At 32.6% G+C, this 22445-nt stretch overlaps 1 protein-coding gene across 1 annotated transcript; it reads right to left on the bottom strand.

Moving 5' to 3' along the window:
* Positions 1 to 13186: 13186 nt before the first annotated feature.
* On the bottom strand, positions 13187 to 21604 carry Csn3 (casein kappa). The gene is made up of 5 exons (XM_076865066.2): positions 21540 to 21604; positions 18931 to 18992; positions 16802 to 16834; positions 15163 to 15647; positions 13187 to 13360 (listed from the first exon to the last, which is right to left on the bottom strand). Exons 2-4 carry the CDS (start codon positions 18982 to 18984, stop codon positions 15189 to 15191), a joined length of 546 nt encoding a protein of 181 aa, XP_076721181.2. The 5' UTR covers positions 18985 to 18992; positions 21540 to 21604; the 3' UTR covers positions 13187 to 13360; positions 15163 to 15188.
* Positions 21605 to 22445: the final 841 nt, after the last annotated feature.

Below are 22445 nucleotides of genomic sequence, written 5' to 3'. Positions count from 1 at the left end.
ATAATGTGTTTTATATGCATTTTTAATCCTCACTACCTTCTTCCTACCCACCTAAATAAAATGTTTTAATACTTTCAATAATTTCTCATTTATTGAAGAACTTGTGACTTTCAAATGATAACAGATTTTTCAAATGCAGAATGTGTTAAATCTTTCATTATTTATTCAATATTAATTACTATTTTTATTCTGAAAGCATTCTGTGAGCTATATAAAAGAATCATGGAAACTTGAACTAGTTATTTGCCTTTTTCCCCAGGAAGATAGTCTCTGATGCAATGTCACTATATTAAAAACAATTCTTATTTACTGATTTTATTTTTATAAAATGAAAAGGCTATTTAAAACCTAAATTGATATTAGAATGTGTTTTTAGTTGAACGCTGAGGTTGAACATCAGTGCTGGTTAGGGGTCAGACCCACAGACTACATAGCCGTACATACCTGCATTTAGTCATTTAGTCCCTGTTCTCCCCACGCGCCCCCTGCCCATCCCCCAGCCTATCAGTGGTGTGATCTCAGACAAACTGTTTACCTTTTCCAGGCTTGATTTTCTCTGTAAATTGGGAATACCAATGATTCTTATTGCACAGGAATGCTGTAAGGACTTAATACATGTGAAGTAGTTACCACAGTGCAGGTACAGTAAGTACTACAGAGTTATTACTATTGTTGATGAAAGTAATAGTTTCAGAAGTAACATCAGTTTCTATTCATATATTCTATTATTAAGGTTCGGAGAACAGGGGAACCTTGAAATAATGCCCCTTCCCACAAATAAATATAAAAGTATATTGACAAATGAAGTCAAAGATTAAGGTAGATTTTGTTATGTAGTGTAAATTGACATAAACTTGAAGTCCTTTATGGCATTTCTTCAAGTGATTCATCTATAAAGTATCTTTTAAAAATGAGTCCACCTAAGCAACTTAGCAAGGCACTGTCTAAAAAATCAAATAAATAAATAAATAAATAAATAAACAAATAAATAAATAAATAAATAAATAGGGCTGGGGATGTGGCTCAGTGGTTAAGAGCCCCTGGATTCATTTCCTGGTACCAAAAACAAACAAAAAATCCCCAAAGTATTTCTGTATACACCAATAGAAAATTACAGTAAATTATTTGGTGTGACACTAATCAATAGAGAATTTCAATGGCAAATTATTTCTTGGTTAATTGCAGCGATGCTATAATTTGTTTCCCTTGCATGGTCCGTCCCTGATGTTCTCTGCAAGCCTTTTTTCAAACCGTTATTGCAACATTAACTGCAGACATTATATTGAAATTGAGACTGCCATTTTGGTTTCAAAGAATTCGTAATCGCGATTACAAATTTCTTCACGTATTTTCTCAGTTACCACACAAGTGAAGTGTGATGTAGGTATCAAGGACTGACGACCATTTCTATTAACAATGTTCCAGGCAGAAAAGAGACTGCAGCGGCACAATCTGAGCCCCGCGGGGGAACTGGGCGGCACGGTAGCTGCGGGAAGGACGACCACCCAGGACCCAGCGGCCAAGCCCCTGCAGCCTGGAAGCCTGCCACCTGTTTTCCCGAAGGCCACCGCTGGCTAAGGAAGAGCCACATTCCCCCGCACAATTTTAATGTAGAAAGACACATTTAGAAATAAAGTGGTGTCAGTGCACAGGCTTGGAAGTAAGACCGTTGGAATTTCATTTCTCTCTGTGGTTTCTCTTCCCTGATTTCACTTTTTTCATTTTCATAGGCTTGTTTTAAGTATTAAAGGATAAAATCAATCTGAAGTGCTTAGCACATTGCCTGGAACATAGCTAAGTAGTGAATACACGTTAAGTGCTTTTATGATGATTATTAGAAATGCGATTTTATTATAATGGTTTGAGGGATGTGTTCAAGATCCAGAGTAACAAAAAATAGGTAATATTCAAGGATAGCATTATCATGCTGAAAGCATCATCTCATTGGAATAATTTTCTAATTCAGTGCATAAGGATTTCAGGTGGCATTTAATTTACACAAAGTACCACAGTTTATTCAAGTATCAGAATGATGATTTTAGAATCTTTAGAGAATGCAATATATTTATGTGAAGTCATGTAGTGTTTTAGAAAATCATATGTTGGCACTATTCATACTCCCAAGTTTACTTTTTTTTTTTTTTAACTCAAAGATATTTGTGGTTATTGGGAAGTCAGTAACTCAGAGTGGCTCTTCCAGTCACTGAAAATATCATGAGGTTTATTCTCTGAATATAAGAAATATTCTCTAGCTTATTTTTCATTACACATTGTCTTCAACTTCAGTAAAGGAAAGGATCTCTTTTTTTACTGATTTGACAGACTTCTTCTAGTTATTTTTAACAGATTTTACCAAATATTACATATTTTACATGTTGGTTCTTCTATTTCTCAAAATAATTCATGGTCATGCTAGCAAATTACAAAACAAAAAATTGAAATTGTAAAAAATTCACTTATCACATAACTTTGATAATTTCCTTAGACTTAGTAGGCCAACTAATTATATTTAAATTTTAATTGCTTTGATTATGCAATATTGTCCAATTTTTCACATCCCAAATGTTACATATACATTTAATTCTATTAGATATTAACTCTTTATAAATATATTTTAATAATTCATAATGGTACCAGAATTGTACCTGTCACAGGACAGGTTCTTTTTCATTGTTCAATTAGTAGATTGTTTTTAATTTCTCATTACTGTAAATAATTTGAAATGAATATATTATTCCTTATTTTCTTCCTTCCTTTAGTAGTATATTTTCTATATACTTTTATTCCACATATTTCATTGCTATCTTTATTCTTATCCATGATTAAAATATATTAGTTTATAATGTTTCTGTGATTTTTCTTTTTTTTTTTTTTTTTGCTTCTTTGTGGGGTAATTTGTGCTGAAGTAGCTAAACTGTTCCTAAGCATAAGGTGGATTTCAAACACCCCAAATCTGAAATCTTTGAGGGTGACTAGAGAGAGCTTTAGAATCAGTCAGCTATGTTGTTTATGTTTAAAATCCTCTAAAGAGGGAGCCCTCTAATGATTTTCTCATGACTCTGGTGGGAAGGAAGCAAAATATGTAATTTAGTATTTAAAATAAGGATTTGAAATCTAGCATTTTTTTAACCTATCATAGTGAATAAATAGTGAGTCTACCTATTTGAATTCTAAGGTGAGTATAGCTAAATAGGGTAAAATCTTGCTCTAAACATTTTTAGCTATTCACCATTCCTGGTTAAAAATAAACTCCATTTATTTATAAATTATGCACATACTTCATTTAAAGTATACAGTTTTTCCTCCATATCCATGAATTTTTCACCTCTCATGAGGTGAAATAAATAAAATATTAGAAAAAAATTGCAGCTGTGCTAAATATGTTCAGAGTGTCTTTTCTTGTCATTTTCTGCTATAGAGTATAACAACTACTTATATAGCATTGCCATTATATTAGGTATTATAAGTAATCTAGAGATAATTCAATGTATATAGGAGGATGTTTGTAGGTTATATACCAATATTACACCATTTTATATAAGGGACTTGAGCATCTGCTGATTTTGGTATCTGCAGGTGGTCCTGAAAGCAGTGCTTGAGGGACAACTGTAGTGTGTACACTAAATTATAGCAAACTGAGAAATTAGAGGATGGAATAAAAACATGTCTTAGGTTTAATGCTTTCTTCATGGATCCCATCTCCTCATAGGAGTTCTGGCATAAACATTGGTTTCAGTTTTTTTTCAAGGTTTTTCTATTTTTTTTCTTTCTTTTCTTTTTCCCCGCCCAGAGCTGGGCATCAGACCCCAGGCCTTGCACATGCTAGGTGAGTACTGTACCACTGAGCTCTACCCAAATCCCCATTTTATTCCATTTTGAAATAAAGGTGTTACACACAACTGAATGAGGCTACTTTATGAGCTACTGATAATAGTTGAGTACATCTGTATCTTGAATGCATATATTGAATTAGCAGACATTTTCCTTGTAAATTATTTGTGATAATCCCTAGAACAATTCTTAACTATTTTTATATGCAAAATAATTTATACCACATATCTCTTGAAAGAAATCCAAAACACTAAATGATAAACACAACAAATATAAATGTAACACAAAGTGTTAGAGGCCAAAAGCAGAGCCAAAGAGACATAAATGCCTTTACCATAGAATAGAACATCTCAGGAAATGGAGATGTCAGTTAGTAGTGTAAGTCTCCTGAAAACTATTGACTTTTCCTAATGCAATACTTAATTTTTTTTTTTTCATATCAAATGTGTCCAAAAAGGTTTCCTTGCAAATTTCTGTCTGTCTGGGTATATAACATGCTTATATAGTTGTCCCATTTGCCACTTCTGATTCTATTCTGTAAAAGTGTGTGTGTTATTAAGAGAAATAATATAAAGAACAAATGCATATCAAATGTCACTGTATTTCTCCTGTAGGGAATATTTAAATTTAAATACTAAATGATCACATAGTTGTCCATTTTTTCTCTCTCCTAAGAAAATAAAAGCAGGAGGAATAGAACATGTTCTTGGTTTCCTCATCAAATGAAGAGTCAGCTAAGTATTCTCAATGAATCTGAAAACTACAGCTTATTCCTTCGACTTCCAAGATCGTAAACACTTTATCTCTGCACTTAATACCAGAGTGTTTGAAAAATCCTTTTTTTTTTTTTTTCCAAACAAGCATGGAACTGGGATTTGAACCCAGGGCCTGGTGTTTTGCTAGGGAAATTCTCTACCACTGAGCTATATCCTCAATCCTTATTTGAGACAGGGTCTCACTAAGTAGCCTAGTCTGGCCTCAAACCTATGATCTTCTGTTGATTATTATTTTTTAGGTCTAACATCTGATGGAATCTCTCAACATAAAAGAGATTCTTATATTTTGAGGCCTCTGTGTATGGTCAGGTTAGTATTTCCTTTCCTTATTGCTTTTATATCCAACCATAATTAAATTACACTATATTTCGTTGATGTCTTATAGTTTTGTCTACTATTAAGTAAACTGCTTTAATATGTGTTTCATAGATTTATATGGAGATATTTTGACTCCTGTCTATTTCCTTTTTTATCTTCTATGTCTATTTTGTCATTACTTTGGGATTATATAAAAGTACTTAAAAACAGTAGAAAGAATTGAAAATAACTTTCTGATGTTCATAAATACACAACTAGTGTAACTCCATATGCTACACAACCACAAGAATGGGTAGTTATACTTCATGTATGTTTGATATGTGAAGATACATTCTACTGTCATATGTAACTTGAAACAACAAATAAAAAATTAAAGTACTTAAAAAATTACACTATATTAAAAACATTTTTTAAAATATATTTGTTGATTGACTGCCTATCTTCTTCTGAGAATTGTCTGTTCAGTTTCTTCACCCATTTATTGATTGGGGTGTTAAGGTTTTTGAATTCTTGATATTCTAGAGATTAGTGCTTTATCTGACATGTCTGTGATAAGAATTTGTTCCCAATTAGTAGGTTCTCTATCTCATTGATTGTTTCTTTTTCTGAGAAGAAACTTTTTAATTTGAATCCATCCCATTTATTGATTCTTGATATTAATTCTTGCACAATAGGTGTGTCTTATTAAGGAAGTTGGGGCCCAATCTGATATAATGGAGATTTGGGCTACTTTTACTTCTAATAGACACAGTGTCTTTGGTTTAATTCCTAGGTCCTTGATCTACTCAGAATTGAGTTTTGTGCATGGTGAGAGATAGGGGTTTAATTTCATTTTGTTTTATATGAATTTCCAGTTTTCCCAGCATCATTTGTTGAAGGAGGTATCTTTTCTCCATTGTATGTTTTTGGCACCTTTCTCTAATATAAGATAATTGTAATTATGTAGGTTTGTCTCAGTGTCCTCTCTTCTATACCATTGATCTACAAGTCTATTTTGGTGTCAATACCATGCTGTTTTTGTTACTATTGCTCTGTAGTATAGTTTAAGGTCTGGTATAGTGATGCCGCCTGCTTCACTCTTCTTGCTAAGGATCACTTTAGCTATTCTGAATCTCTTATTTTTCCAGTTGCATTTCATGACTACTTTTTCTATTTCTATGAGGAATATCATTGAGATTTTGATTGGAATTGCATTAAGTCTGTATAGTGCTTTTTGGTAGTATGGTCATTTTGACAATATTAATTCTGCCTATCCAAGAGCAAAGTAGCTCTTTCCATCTTCTAAGGTCTTCTTTAATTTCTTTCTTTAGCATTCTGTAGTTTCATTGTACAGAACTTTCATCTCTTTCATTAAGTTGATTCCCAAGTATTTTATTTTATTTTTTGATGCTATTGTAAATGGGGTAGTTTTCCTCATTTCCCTTTCAGATGATTTGTCACTGATATACAGACTTATGGGTGTTGATTTTGTATCCTGCTACTTTGCTGAATTCATTTACTAGTTCTAGAAGTTTTCTGGTGGAATGTTTTGGGTCTTCTAGGTATAGAATCATATCATCTATAAATAGTGCTAATTTGAGTTCTTGTTTACTTTATCCATATCCCTTTAATTTATTTAGTCTGTCTAATTGCTCTGGCTGGTGTTTCAAGAAGTATATTAAACAAAATTGGTGAAAGAGGGTATCCCTGTCTTGTTCCAGTTTTTAGAGGGAATACTTTCAATTTTTCTCCATTTAGAATGATGTTGGCCTGGGGCTTAGCATAGATAGCCTTCATGATGTTGAGATATGTTCCTGTTATCACAAGTTTTTCTAGTGTTTTGAACATAAAGGGGTGCTGTATTTTGTCAAATGCTTTTTCTGCATCTATTGAGATGATCTTATGATTCTTATCTTTAAGTCTATTGATGTGATGGATTAAATTTATTGATTTCCATATGTTGAGCCACCCTGACATCCCTGGGATGAATCCCACTTGATCATGGTGCACGATCATTTTGATATGTTTTTGTATTTGATTTGCCATAATTTTATTGAGAATTTTTGCATCTATGTTCATTAGAGATATTGGTCTGAAGTTTTCTTTTTTTGATGTGTTTTGCCTGGTTTTGGGATCAGGGTGATATTGGTCTCATAGAATGAGTTTGGAAGTGCTGCCTCTTTTTCCATTTCCTGAAATAAGTTGAAGAGTATTGGTATTAGTTCTTCTTTAAAGGTCTTGTAGAACTTGGCTGTGTATCCATCCAATCCTGGGCTTTTCTTGGTTGGAAGGCTTCTGATGGCATCTTCTATTTCGTTGCTTGAAATTGATCTGTTTAAATTTTGTATATCATCCTGATTCAATTTGGGCAAATCATATGACTTTAGAAATTTGTTGATGCCTTCGATATTTTCTATTTTATTGGAGTACAAGTTTTCAAAATAATTTCTAATTATCTTCTGTATTCCTGTGGTGTCTGTTGTGATATTTTCTTTTTCATCAAGTATGTTAGTAATTTGAGTTTTCTCCCTCCTTCTCTTTTTTAGCGTGGCTAAGGGTCTGTCAATTTTATTTGTTTTTTCAAAGAGCCAACTTCTGTTTTGTCAATTTTTTCAGTTGTTTCTTTTGTTTAAATTTCATTGATTTCAGCTCTGATTTTAATTATTTCCTGTATTCTACTGCTTTAAGTGTGGATTTCTTCTTCTTTTTCTAGGGCTTTGAGATGTAATGTTAAGTCATTTATTTGTTGACCTTTTTCTTCTTTTAAGGAATGAACTCCATGAAATGAACTTTCCTCTTAGAACTGCCTTCATAGTGTCCCAGAGATTTCGATATGTTGTATCTGTGTTCTCATTCACCTCTAAAATTTTTTTATTCTCCTCCTTGATGTCTTCTGCAACCAGTTGTTTATTCAGTAACGTAGTATTTAGTCTCCAGGTGTTCGAGTAGCTTTTATTTCTTCTTTTATCATTGATTTCTAATTTCATTCCATTATGATCTGAAAGAACGCAGGGTAGTATCTCTACTTTTTTATATTTGCTAAGAGTTTCTTTGTGGCATAATATATGGTCTGTCTTAGAGAAGGATCCATGTGCTGCTTAGAAGAAAATATATTTGCTTGTTTAAGGATGAAATATTTCTATATATGTCAGTTAAGTCTAAGATATTGATTATATTATTGAGTTCTATAGTTTATTTGCTAAACTTTTGTTTGGAAGATTTATCCAGTGGTGAAAGAGGCATGTTAAAGTCACCCAGGTGTTGGTGGGGTGAACTCGGATGTACCTGGGCCTAAGTCCTGAGTATGTTTGTGTGGGTGGATCTGGGTCGGGCCTGAGCCCCTGAGGTGGTCTGCTTGTCAGAAGAGGGGGTCCTGTGCTGGAGCCTGAGCTCCAGCAGGTGACTGCCTGTTGCATAATAATTTTTTTAAAGCAACAAAGCATGCATTATCTCTGGGGCAAAAACAGAGATGTTTTACTATAACATGGTTTTGTGCCATATAATTGATGTGATGCCTTTACTTTTTCTAAATGCAAAGACAATTCCAGGTTTAAATGCACTAAAAACTTATCAATAAGAAGGTAGTGAGGTGACCATAGTTAAGATGGGGACCTTCATTTTGATTCATGGACCCTAGCAAAAATACGTTATTATATACATATATATGTATGGGAATCAGTACTAATAACGTAGTGATGGATGAATATGTTATTTATAATTATGTTAGTATACATTGAGACTTCTCATGCAGCAACACTATTATGAAATTATTTACTGATAAGAGTTTCCTGCACCCTTTATAAATGCTTTATAATATGAGCATAATTCAGAGTGATTATTAGGGTTAACAACTTAGAGCTTATTTAATTATAAGAATAAATTAAAAAGTGATTTTTTAAAAAGGAACTTTTAGTTAAAATAGCAATCCATACTTTTAGGGTATTAAAGGAATAATATAGCCAATTCTTTCTGGAGACAGGCATGGAAGGTGACACCCACCTTATAACCAGGAACTATCTTGGGCAGAGAGAAGCATTTGTATTATAGAAAGTTTTACTCAACATAGATGCTTGTTTTATTATTTTTTGCTGACTATGAATAAATAAGTTTGTTAAATTAAAGGGAGCACAGCTGCAGAGAGCAATTAAGCAGTTTCACTGGAGGAGAAAATGGAAGTATCCATTCTTGTTAGCTAGTGGATCCACTTGCAATATATAGCCACTAGATCCAAGAAAACCATGGCCAGAATTATGGTTACATGGTATAAAGGAGAGTTTAGAAGCCATCTATTATGCTGTATTTTGATCAATGAGCACACAAAAAAGGTATTTAAATATACACGTGAGGGGGTAGGACAGTAGAATGAATCAGATGTAACTTTCCTATGTTCATATATGAATACACAACCAGTGTAACTATACTTTATGTACAACCACAGAATGAGAAGTTATACTCCATGTATGTATGGTATGGCAAAATACATTCTACTGTCATGTATAACTAAAAAGAACAAATAAACAAATAAAAATAAATAAATCACACATGAACATTTCATTGGTTACCTTACCTGTTGTTCTTCAGTACGTTGTTAACAAAATTTAGATAATGAATTGTTAAGCTGTCATTTTATTTAAAATTCAACATACTTTCAAGCAATTTTCATATATAAGAGATTGATTAGTGCTATGTGAGACTTATAGATAAGAAGACAGAACTGTGCTGTAGCACTTAAAACATGGAGAAAATATGAATGTCAATATATTATATTAGGCAAAATAGGATAACAGTGAAATGCACCCATAATATGGCTTATGCATACATTATTTCATTGAGTCTTCTTCACAAACGTTGGTACACATTGTTATCTCACTGTTACAGATGGGATCAGAGAGGTTAAGGGATGATGTCAGCTAATTTTGCCAAAAGTCAATTGTTGATAGATAATAATAAATAGCCTAGGTTCAAAAATCACACAGATTTTATGACTCCAAAAATTTCCTCTGCCCACTGTACTTGGCAAACTCAGTTACTACTGGAGTATAGAGTATGGGGAAGAAGTATCAGTAAATATAACCCCAAAGATGGGGTAGAAGCAGACTGTAGATACTTGGAATGCCATATATACATATTTTTACCATTCTTGTTTCCACATATACAAGATGAAGATCAATAGTAAATTACTTTAAGAGATAATTAATGAAGATGAAGAAGTTTACAAGTGAAAGCATTTTATACATCTTAAAGTTTTACATAAATACTTGCTATATAACTTAATGCTGAATTCTGTAGTACCTTAGGATTTTCCAATATGTGTATTTTTCAGGACTGAGTAATCAAGTGGTTGTTAAAAATTTCCTGGATTTTGAGGTCCTGAAAGTGGGGAGCAAACATGCTGACTTCACATAGTGAACCCTGGGCAAGTAACTGATGAATGAATACATATGAATCTTCATCAGATTTATTTTTTATCCTAGAGATTTAATTTCTCATGCATCACAAATTACCTCCACTTGTTTGGACACTTGTATTTCAAGTAATTTATTCATGTCCAAAATAAGCAACTCATCAGTGTATTTTGTTTACATGTAAAAATAGCAGCTTTCTCCCCCCAGCCCCCTACAGTCTCTTTATTAGTTCATCCCTTGATGGACACTTAGGTTGTTTGCATGTTGTGACTGTTGTGAATAATACTGCTACAGCTATCTTTACAGTGTTCCTTTCATTCCCTTGGGCATATGCCCACCAGAGGGCTTTTCGGGGAGTATGAGAGTTCTATTTTTACTTCTTTCTTCCCTCCCACTCTCTCCCTTGTCTTTTCTCTCCCCCTCCCCCTCCCCCTCCCCCTCCCCCTCCTCCTCCCCCTCCCCCTCCCCCTCCTCCTCCTCCTCCTCCCCCTCCTCCTCCTCCTCCTCCCTTTTCTGGTGCCAGGGATTGAATCTGGGGCTGCTTTCCTACTGAACTACCTTTCTACTACCTTTCTATTTTGAGAGCATCTCCCTAAATTGCTGAAGGTCTCCCTAAATTGTTGACACTGGCCTCTACTTGTGATCTTGCAGTTTCAGCCTCCTTGAGATTCTGGGATTACAGGTGTGTGCCAACTGTACCCAGGTATATTTTTATATGTTTTAGGAATCTCCATACTTTTTTCCCCACAATGATTGCATCAACCAACAGCGTGCAGGGTTTTCATTTTGCCATATCCTTGCTAGTACTTTTTATCACTTGTCTTTTTGACAATAGCTGTTCTAATGTGTGCAAGGTGATATCCAATTATGGTTTTGATTTTCAGCGCCCTGATGGTTAGTGATATTAATCATCTTTTCAAATACTTGTCCACTACTTTTATGTCTTCATTGGAGAAATATCTTTTATGCCCTTTGCCTTTTTTAAAAAAATCAGGTTGTTTTTTGCTATTGAGTCTTGTTCTTTATATATTTTGGATATTAACCACTTGTCAGATATGTGATAAATATTTTCTCCCAATCTGTTGACTTCCTCTTTATTATGTTGATTATTTTCTTTGCTGTGGCAGAAATTCCATTTGTTAATTTTTGCTTTTATAGCCAGAGTTTTTAGTGTGATACCCAGAAAGACGATACCAAAGTCAATGTCAAGTTTTCCCCAATATATTCTAGGAATTTTGTGGTTTCAGGTCTTATGTTTAGGTATTTTATTCATTCTGGATTGATTTTTGTGTATGGTATAAGAAATAGGTTAAATTTCATTCTTTTGCTATGGATATCCAGTTTTCCCAGCACCATTTGTGAAGAAGCTGGGTTTTTTTCACTGCTGTTCTCCTTTGGTGTTCTTGTTGAAAATTAGTTGACTATATATGCCTGGGTTTATTTCTGGGGTTTTTTATTCTGTTCCACTGGACTGTTTGTTTTTAAGAAGCACAGGCTTCAAAGCAGGATTATATAAGTTCAGATTTCAATAGTACTCGGGGAAAATTACTCCATATCTCTTTCTTTCATAACAACAACATGTAATCCATGAGTACATTTTAAATGAATAAATGCATATAAACAAATAGAAGATTGACTAGCATATAATATGTATAACCACTGATTGATTCCTTATTAAGTATTTTTGTTGTTCATTTCTCTATGATAGATAATTTTTTTAATACCTTATATATAGTAGGTGATACTTTTAAAATTAATAAGATATTTTACCACTTTCTTATGTTACTTTGCTTTTTAAGAAATTGATAATATTTTTAGGGGTCATAGCAAATGAGCCTGAGTCATGCCATATTCCTGACCATGCATCTCTCTCAGATTCTAGCATTTGAATGAGAGAGCAGGTAGAAGACAAAGGGAAATGAAGGGAAGGGAGCAGGGAGGGGAATAGCAAGGACAGTAGAATTAATCAGACATAACTTTCCAATCCTTCTATTTGAATACATTACCAGGGTATTGTGCACAACCACAAGAATTAGAATAAGCTGAACTCCATATGTGCACAATATGCCAAAATACATTCTACTGTCATATATATCTAAAAATAACAAATTAAAAAATAAAATAAAAAAGACCATAAATTACTTCTAATCATAGCACATCTGTTCAAGGTTATAGTAACAGATTAGATGGGTGACATATAAGCACTTTGTAAGAGCTGAGTGATTTATATTTTTCCTGGAATGATGTGTTAAATATAGACCTGCTAATTTTCCTTGCAGCATTTGTTTAAGGGAAAAACCATGTCATATCTTTAGACTTTGAATATTCATATTTTTTTTTCCCCAGACATAAGAACCTCTAATCGAGAAGCTTCCTTGTATGGTGGTAGGGGTAGTGTATGTGTATTTGGACAAGAACTGTGTTTGGATACATGTGAAACTGTGACCTCCAGTCTGGAAGAAACTAATCCTGAATGTTTACAGTCTTCATCAACTCCTGGAATTTTGTGATGTATTCATAGTTGTGTTCATCTGTAATTGCCTTTGTCCAAAATTTGCTCTTAGAATGAATGCTCTAGACTTATATTTGGGCACTTAAATGTAAGGTTCCTAAACGTCACTTTGTGGTTCTCTCTAGATTGGAATACCATGGCTTAGTTCTTTTCTGGTACCAGTTAGTTTAAATGTTCAGTGCTATTCTAGAGGAACAGTTCTTAATCAGTATTAGATCATGGACCACTTCAAGAATTTGATGAAACTGTGATCTCTGCCCATGGTAAACTGTGTACTCAAATGCACACTGAATTTGCCTTGGAATGTCAAGGTTTCAAAGATCCCGGAAACATCTCCACAACTCCTCTAAAGTAAAATCATGCAATTGCATTCAATTGACTTTATTGTGCAAGAATCAAAAAGAAAAAAAAAATTAAACATGGCATGAATGTAAAAAGTAAGGGGAGAAGAAAAAGGATCTAAATCACATTTTATCTTGAATGAAGGAAGACAAATGGCTAAAGAAGAGTTTGAAGTAGTCATTTGGTTTCAGCAAGACCTACAAAAAGGATGGTTTAAAATTAGTTCACAGTATGTTAACAGTTCTCATATGCAAACTTTTATCTAACTTCCATGATTTTTCTTTTGTGACTGTATCAGTGTTTATCAAATTAAGTGTTTCAGTTTAAATACTTAAAATTGGCAATAGGACTTTACCTACATAGACAACTGTCCTTTACATGATTCTTTATAAGTGGTAGACAGTGGTTTTAATTCAGGAATCTAGATTCCTGAATTTTGAAGAAACGTACTATTGAATAAGGATTATTCCATTAAAAGCATTAATTATGTAATAATAATGTTTGATGAATAAAATATTTAACTAAATATTAAGTAATTTTCATGTTGTTTTTGTTAATTTCCTCATTTTGTCTTTCTAAAGACAAATATTTATCCAGTTTATTATCATTTTCTTAACAGATAGGCTATTAAATAATAATGGAATTTGTACATATAATAGTCTAAGGATATCACAGTGTGTTTTCTGTGATTTTTTTGCAAAGTAGACCATATGCAAATAGATGGGCATGGTAATTAAGCTCTACTTATCTGAAATTAAACATGTTTTCTTTGCGTCCCATTTTGTACTTTCTACCTGTGATAACTCACTTAACTCCCTTAGGCCTATTCTTTCTTCATTCCTAAATTTGAAATAGTAATAAAATAGGCACTGAATGGATGTGATAGGACTCAACTGACATTATTATGAAAATTTCTTATATAGTAATAACTTTGGGTTTGGTTAAAGATAAATTTTACTATTTATCAATTTTACTTTTCTGATATATTTTTCAAATTCATCAGTTTTTAAAAATTTCCCACATATACATTTTCACTGAAGCCTTATAGCAACTAAATTTGTGAGAAAAATGAAAGCTCAGAGTGTAATGACCAGCTTAAGACTATTAAGCAAGAAGATGGAAGAAGTAGCCTTTTCTGGCTTATGCTAGTCCCATCAGACCACAGACCATTGTGTGGTATAAAACATGTAGACAGTTAAATGGACTGATAAACTTTGTTGCAAATCTCTAAAGTTTTGTACCTTTATTTCCAAATTATTTCATTCTTTGGATAAAACTTTCTATTTCATTAATATAACTTCCTAAAAGTTGTCAACTATTTTAGACTCTATTATTATTCATCAATCCAAATAACAAGCAGTAACCTTTTATATTACATTTGATATCATGAAAGTATTCTTTTAATAGCTATGTTTTTTTGAAGCTAAGAATTGTAATTATTCCCTATTTTGTCTTAGAAGAAATTTGTGATTCCTAATTTCATGGAACCTTCCTGGAATGATATCTGAAATAAAGGAGCACATGGGAAATATATAATTTCCTTTCACTCTATTCATACCCAAAATTAGAGCACAAGAGCATTGTTATGGAATTAAAAAATTAAAACTCATATTCTAAATAACTTGATCTAAGAAAATTCATTTTTGAGATAAAAAATCAGAGTATATATAGTATTTTACTCACTGTCATAGCTGTCTGTGAATAGTGATGAAATAAAATTAATACATTCTAAGAGTGTTCCAGTTGGCAGAAAAAGCATTTGAGAATAAAATTCCCAAATTCTTAATTTTATAAAGTGTGATTATTTTTTGTTGGAACAGAATCTATTAATTGATGTGCTATAGTGCTATAGGTCCTCCAAATAAAATTACAATTATCCTATTTTGCCTGCTCCCATAACATACTTAATTTATCCATTCTCACAATTTTAGATTTTATAATTGTATGATAATTCCATGCTTCTTGTTTGAATTGTTCATTTTATATTTTGTTCACTTACCTATATTGTCTTCTATTTTGTTTCTTTTATACAACTGGTGAAGTCACTGGGACTGTGGTAGTTTCAGGGGTGTTGACAAACTCTGAGAAAGCTTCAGGAATGACTGTGGTGCTCACTGCTGGTTCATCAGTAGGAACTGGTGTAGGCTCAACGGTATTTTTAACATCATTGGCAGTGATAGTGGTTTTATCCTGAATTTTCTTTGGGGGAATTGCCATAAATGATGGGTGTAGATATGGGTGAGGTTGTACCATGGTAGGATGGGGGATAGTTGACAGGAGATGCCACTGGGGAATTTGGGCATGTGACATATGTACAAATGCTTTTGTAGAGTATGGATGAATCATATATGGATTATTAATTGATGCAACTGGTGTACGTTGATAGTAATTAGGTTCAAAATGAGGATTCCTATTCAACACATATTGAATTGGGACATATGAGACTATCTTCTCATCAAACAACCTTTCAATTTTTTTGTTGCACTGAAAAAAGAATAAAATATGTAGAAATGTATGATTATAGAAGAATGTAGAGCTATCTTAAATTAGCATTTTTTGAAATAATATCATTTGATATTGATACAACATTTGAAGTATGGAACTCAACATAATATTATTTTACATGATATGGATATATACACCTTCTTTTAACTCAATATTTTATATATTATAAAATCTTATTTTCAACAATTTTTAAAAGTAATACTTTTTTCAAACAAAGTAGATGAGATAATTCTCAATGCAAACCACATTGCCCCAGATTTGACACATATGGAAAGTACTCAGTAAATACTGGATATTATGAGTACAACACCTTGAAAATTCTCACAGGGAACTTTGACATATCATGCACAAACACAGATAACACACATATACACTAAAGTACATATTTGTACCACATATTTTTAATTGCTCAAATTTTATTTATCTAGAGCTTAGCCTGAGAGATGGTAAGCTTTATTTTCTCTAAACTAATTATAGCAAAATAGTAAAATGTGGGAGGATTTCTGGATTTAAATTTTGAATTCTTTTTTTCTTTAAGTTTAATTTTCTCCACAAAAGATGAGCTAGGGAATTTTCAATTTTTAATTGAAAATTAAATTATATGCATACATAAAAATTTGTATTTCTATATGAATAGAAAAACAATACAACAAAGCAAACATATCTCATAAAAGGAAACAAATTTGAATATATTAATTCAAATATATTTGGGAAACAAAAGGAAAACAAATACAAGTATATAAGTATTCAAGGGCCCTTTACAAGGGGATCTTTCCCCAAGTCTTAAAATGTAGACAGGAGAGATTAAGTTTTACTTTGTTTCTATGTCCTCTCAATGTGAAATGTTGAGAGTGTTTTCTCTTGTGGGTGCATACACAAGAAAGACAAAAATACATGCCTTGGGCTATGTAATGGAGCCAAGAGTTTCAGATGAACAAGTCTGAGGTGGATTCGTATTATCTTTTGCTGAAGTTCAGTGATAGGGTTTTGTTTTTTTTTTTCAAAGACCATTAGATTATTTGTGAAGATAAAAATGCTTATTTAGTTTTTAGACAGCATTTTAATATTGAACTTCGAAGAATAATATATTGTGGAGTTCATGTGTCTAACAGAAATAATTAAGATAAACTTACTACTGGTTTTTCCTGGTCTTGTACCTCTGCAGCCTGAGGAGTTACAGAAAAATAAATAATGAGAAATTAAAAAAAAAAAAGCATGGCAGTTTTAAAAATTATTATTTGTTCTTATTCTCTGTTTTGGTTTAAAAATATTTTTTATTGAAGACACAATGTGTATGATGTCAGTATTTTTATTTTTGAGGAAGGGTTAATTTAGCACATAAATGATGGTATAATATTGCTGTTTTAATTTGTGTAATTTTGACTACTCTTAGAATCGAATGGCAAAATCTACAAAGTTTAATTTTTCTTTTGAATTATTTATGCATGCGCCTGGGGCTTGAAGCCTTTCTGAAATGCAAAGGACAGTTTACACAATGTAGGCTCTAATAGCTTGAGAAGCTGGGAAGAGCAGTTAATTGTGGCTCATTTTATGATTGGAACTTTAACTCCTATTATTCAAAGGAGAAATTTAGGGAGTACTCCTATTACCTAAATTCTTAATATGCAGGTAACTATAAAATATAATTTAAAAGAATAATAAAAAATGTGAAAGTCACAGTAATTCAAAAATTTTAAGAGTAGTTTTGACTCCAAGACTTTGCATAACAGAGCCAGGCCATGGCACATGCCTGTAATCTCAGTGGCACTGGAGGCTGAGGCAGGAGGATTGAGAGTTCAGAGACAGCCTCAGCAAAAGTGAGGTGCTAAGTAACTCAGTGAAACCCTACCTCTAAATAAAATACAAAAGAGGGTTGGGGATGTGACTCAGTGGTCAAGTGCCCATGAGTTCAATCCCTGGAATACTCCCCACACACAACTAAAAGAATTTATATAACAGCTGGTCATGGTGGTGCACACCTGCAATTTGGGAAGCTGAGACTGGAGGATTGTAAGATCAAGGCCAAACTCAGCAACTAAGCCAGGCCTTAAGCAACTTACTAAGGCCCTGTCTAGAAATGAAAAAATTAAAGCCAGGTGCAGTGGTGCATGCCTGTAATCCCAGCGGTTTGGGAGGCTGAGACAGGAGGGTTGCAAGCCAGCCTCAGCAATAGCGAAGGGCTAAGCAACTCAGTGAGACCCTGACTCTTAAGAAAAAACAAAAACAAAAAACAAAACAAACAAACAAAAAAAAAAAACACAAAATAGGGATGAGGATGTGACTCAGTGGCTGTGGGCCCCTGAGTTCAATCCCTGGTGCCAAAAAATAAAATAAACAATAAAAACATAAAAATAAAAAGAGCTGAGAATCTGCTCAGTATTTAAGTGCCTCTGGGTTCATTCTTTAGTATTGAAAAAAAAAAGAATTTACATAACAAATTTATTTAAAAGAGCTTAACTTAAAGCAAGCCTAAATTTAGTAATAAATGAAGGAAGAACTCTAAAATTTTTACAATCTTAACTGAGCAGCTATACTATTAGCTATGCTTCCTTCCTTGTTCTTGCTGTTGGCAAATATAGTGTTTGAAATTCCTGAATGAACATGAAAATAAAACAGAGCAATAGCCAAAGCAACAATAAAAACAATTTTAAAATATCAAAAGAGAAGCAGAACCTTTTTTTTTTTTTTTGCCTACTGTTAAACATATCATGCAGTTCAAAATGGCATTGGCCAATCTTAGAACTGTTTATGGTCCTGGGTCCTTGGGAAGGAGCCTGCTAGTTGACATCATGAGTGGAGTATAACTCAAGATAAGATAATGATTTGAATGCTAGAGACAGAGTGTCAAGGTCTCAGTGAAAAAGCTTAGCCAAACCTCTGATATTTAAGGATTTAGTACTTAAGGAAATGGAATCTGGGAGAAGTAGGAATTTAATTAGAACAATTGAAGATTTATGACTCTATTTCTGTATTTGTTCTTTATAAATTGTCTTTAGAGCATTTTATAATTTAAAAATATTTTCAGTATTACTTTCCCCAGAATATATATTTTTATAGCATAAAAATTTGAAAGCCTTTTTTATACATGATTAAGTGGGATTTTTAAACTATGGTAACTAAATGGGTATCTAGAACATTACTTTTATAATAGAAATAAATATTAAAATATCTAGCATGGAGGTATTTTATTCTATGGGGCATAAATGTATTTAGAAATTTAACCCTTAAATAAAATATTCTTGGTTAAATGAAATTAACTCACCAAGAGAGGCAGGGTTAGGGCCACAACATTCACAATCAGAAGAAAACCTTTCATTATTGCACCTAAAAAATAAAATATTAAAAGAATCTATTACTAACAATTTAGAAATGATTTGATATAATGTTTGCTTTGCTTTGCTTTAAGGAAAAAAGAGCCTGATTTTGAAGGTAGATTTAGCCAAAGTGGAAATTCTATTTTATCAAGAGTATTAGAAACTCTAAACTTAGAGGAAAAAATTTTGAATATATTAATAAAAAAATTTTGATAATATTAATAAAAGCATTATTACAAGTTCAGTCATCTGTTCATTTAGTATATTCTGAGAACCTAATAAGAATGAAGTCCTATGCCAAATGTTGAGATTATCAAGGTGAAACTGATATAAATGTTGCTAAAAAATAACATTCTCTTTAGGGATGAGAGCTGACACACAAAATGCCACAAAGACAGTTTCTCCTGATAGAAAATTTCAGTTGAGAGAAGCAGCAAAGTCTTTGTGTAGATGACGTATAGATGGAACTTGCCTACGGGGAGTTTAATAGGGAAGAACACACTTCAGGTAAAGGAGAACTCCTTGAAAATATCCATGGACATTTTGGTTGAAGTGTTATAGGATAAGGGAAAGACAAAGTTGGGAAGAAAGTTTAGAGCAGAAAAAGTAGAGATCTTAAACACTGGTTAAAGCGTGAGGCACTACTTAGTAAACAACGGAAAACATTTGTTTTTGGACTAGACACTAATAAGACTAGACACTCCTTCGGAGGACTGAATTCTAGTCCAGGTCTCATCCTTACTTGTGTAACCACAGTCAATTCATTTCCCTTTCCCAGACTTTGCATTACTTACCTGTAACATAAGAGTTTGATCTGAGTGATTTCTAAAATTTGGTGATCTATGATCAATGTACATAAAGTACATAGGATGGAAGAGGAGTGGGAAGATGTGAAAATGCACTCATCATAATCTAAATCTACTTCTCTAGTAAACCTAAGTGATATGATTAACTTCACTGTTTTAATAAGTATAGATAGGACAACTTCAGTGACTGACTGAAATGTTTAAGGAAACAAAATAGCTTATTTGTTTATTTATTTGTTTTAAATAAAAGAGGATCCAGTTATACTCAAAGGACGTAAAAGCAGCATACTATAGTGATGCATCCACATCAATGTTTACAGAAGCTCATTTCACAATAGCAAAACTATGGAACCAACCTGGGTGCCCTTCAACAGATAAATGGGTAAAGAAAATGTGATATATATATATATATAACTGAATATTACTCAGCCTTAAAGAAGAATGAAATTATGGCATTGACTGGCAAATGGGTAGAGGGGGAGAATATCATGCTAAGTGAAATAAGTCAATCCCAAAGAACCAAGGGCCTGTATTTTTTTTTTCTGATATGCTGATACTTATTCACAATAAGGGGGGAGAGCTAGGAAAGAATAGAGGTAATTAGGATTAGAGACAGGAGAGGGAAGGGAGGGAAGGGAGTATGAGGGTGGGAAGGACAGTGGAATGAATCAGACCTTATTACCCATGTGTGTATATGATTACAGGACTGGTATAATTCTACATGGTGGACAAACAAAATAACGAGAAGTTACACTCCATTTATGTATGATATGTAAAAATGCATTCTGTATTCATGTATAATTAATTAGAACAAATAAAAAAATTTTAAAGGATACAGTGTCACATTTGCTTCTTAATTTTAATAAATTGTCTTTTAGACAGTGATGTGACATCTAAACTTTTAGGTTCACATTATATTTATGAAGTAAATATTAAGTACATTTTCTGCAACTATTGTTATTGCCACACTTAAATAAACTTGAGTCACTGCAAAGTGAGCCTTAGAAAAGTCACAGAATTAAAGCCCCAGGTAGAGAAAAGGAATCGGATCAGATTCTATTTGCCTTTGAAAATTATTGACTAAAAAATAATCTTTCTCTTGTAAATCATAGACGACATCCCAATTCACATAAAATACCACACATACAAAAGAGAACATTCTATAAAATGATAATAGTTCCTCCCTTTTTAGCATAAATAGAAATCAGAGATGACATGCTTTACATTTTAGGTACTTGAACCAGCAAGTACTTGAACTTGCCCTCATCGCTTGGAAAGAAGATATAGTTTGTGGAATTATAGAATTATTCAACTTCCATGAGCACATGAAACACATACTTTAAAACATAATTATACTATAACAAAATTATGACTTTTGGGTAGAAACAAAATTCAAAGGTAATTAGTGGATCAATGAGGATTATTATCAGAGGTCCATCTTCCTGAGTTGACTCTCTCTGTTTGTAGCAATACATTTATTGTCTCAAGCATGTTCTTATTTAGAATTCATGATGTCTTCTCTAATTTAGCCAGTATCAAACCTTCAGCCAAAGTAAAGTTAAAATTAATTTAATCATAACACCATAAAAAATCGAGGGTTTATATTAGAAATTAATGTTGAAGTAATGCTTGGACACATTCAAACATAGCAATAAAGGCTAAAAGGAAGAAAATGTCATTCAAAAATAACTCGGTGATGATCCAACTAACTACTGTGGAAAGAGTCACTCTGAGCTATTTAGAACAATTACCTTTGCTTGTTTCTGTCAGGTCTTGCTTGGCAGTAAAGTCTTCCTTGGCTTCTTAGTTGTAGAGAAGACCCAAGATAAATAACCGAAGACTAATTATAGGGTATTAGTACCTTGAGTCCATTCTATTTCCCTCCTACTTTCTACCCAATGAGATGATGACAAAACGGGAAGATCTGACGACAGCAGGGTCATCTTTAGGTCAATCTTAGCTAATGAAATGCAAAGGGGGAAATAGAGTTGTCAGTCACAAAGCTTAAAAAAAAAAGACTATTCTATCTTATTAAATAATCTTATCCTTTATAAAATATAGAATTGTTTAAAGTACTAATTGTATTATTAACTAATCTTGCCTAATTAAATTTAAAGCTATTGTTAAGATGAAAAACAGCTAGCCACATACTTTCATATTTTAATTTCTTTTTTCTTTTTTAAGTTAAAGAAACTGAATTTCAAGTGACCCTACATTTAGTATGGGCTATGGTTTGTATTTTTTTCCTTTCAGAATTATTACTATTGTTTTTTAAAAATTAGAAAACTGACTGTCTCTTTCATGCCAAAGAGTACAATTTTTACAAATTAAATCTGTATATGAAGTCTTAATATAAAGTGGGAGAGTCATTTGCATTTGAACTATGATATCTATTCTTCAGTATGATTATGGTATAAGCATTTAATACATCCTAATTGGTTAAACTCATAATAATTTTTTTTATATTTAAATTTCAGTAATATATGTGAACCATTTAGGATGTACAGTATTAACTTATTGAATTGGGGATAATTGTTCAATTTCTAGGACAACTTCTTCTGATTTGTAGTACAGATCATAAAGCTGCTGATAGGTTGAATGTTTGGTAAAATGTAGCTAAACAAGTAGTCTTCATAAAAATTTAAGAAAGAGTATTT

The sequence above is a fragment of the Callospermophilus lateralis genome, chromosome 8 (assembly GCF_048772815.1).
Source record: "Callospermophilus lateralis isolate mCalLat2 chromosome 8, mCalLat2.hap1, whole genome shotgun sequence".
In the NCBI taxonomy this organism is placed as follows: domain Eukaryota; kingdom Metazoa; phylum Chordata; class Mammalia; order Rodentia; family Sciuridae; genus Callospermophilus; species Callospermophilus lateralis.
Note: the sequence above shows the minus strand (reverse complement) of the source record. Positions and strands in the feature narration are given on the sequence as shown.

Coding starts and splice junctions, on each gene's coding strand:
- Csn3 (XM_076865066.2), bottom strand. CDS start 18,984: ATGAAAGGTTTTCTTCTGATTGTGAATGTTGTGGCCCTAACCCTGCCT. Junction 16,835..18,930: donor CCCTAACCCTGCCTCTCTTG/GTGAGTTAATTT, acceptor GTAACTCCTCAG/GCTGCAGAGGTACAAGACCA. Junction 15,648..16,801: donor AAGACCAGGAAAAACCAGTA/GTAAGTTTATCT, acceptor TTCTTTTTTCAG/TGCAACAAAAAAATTGAAAG.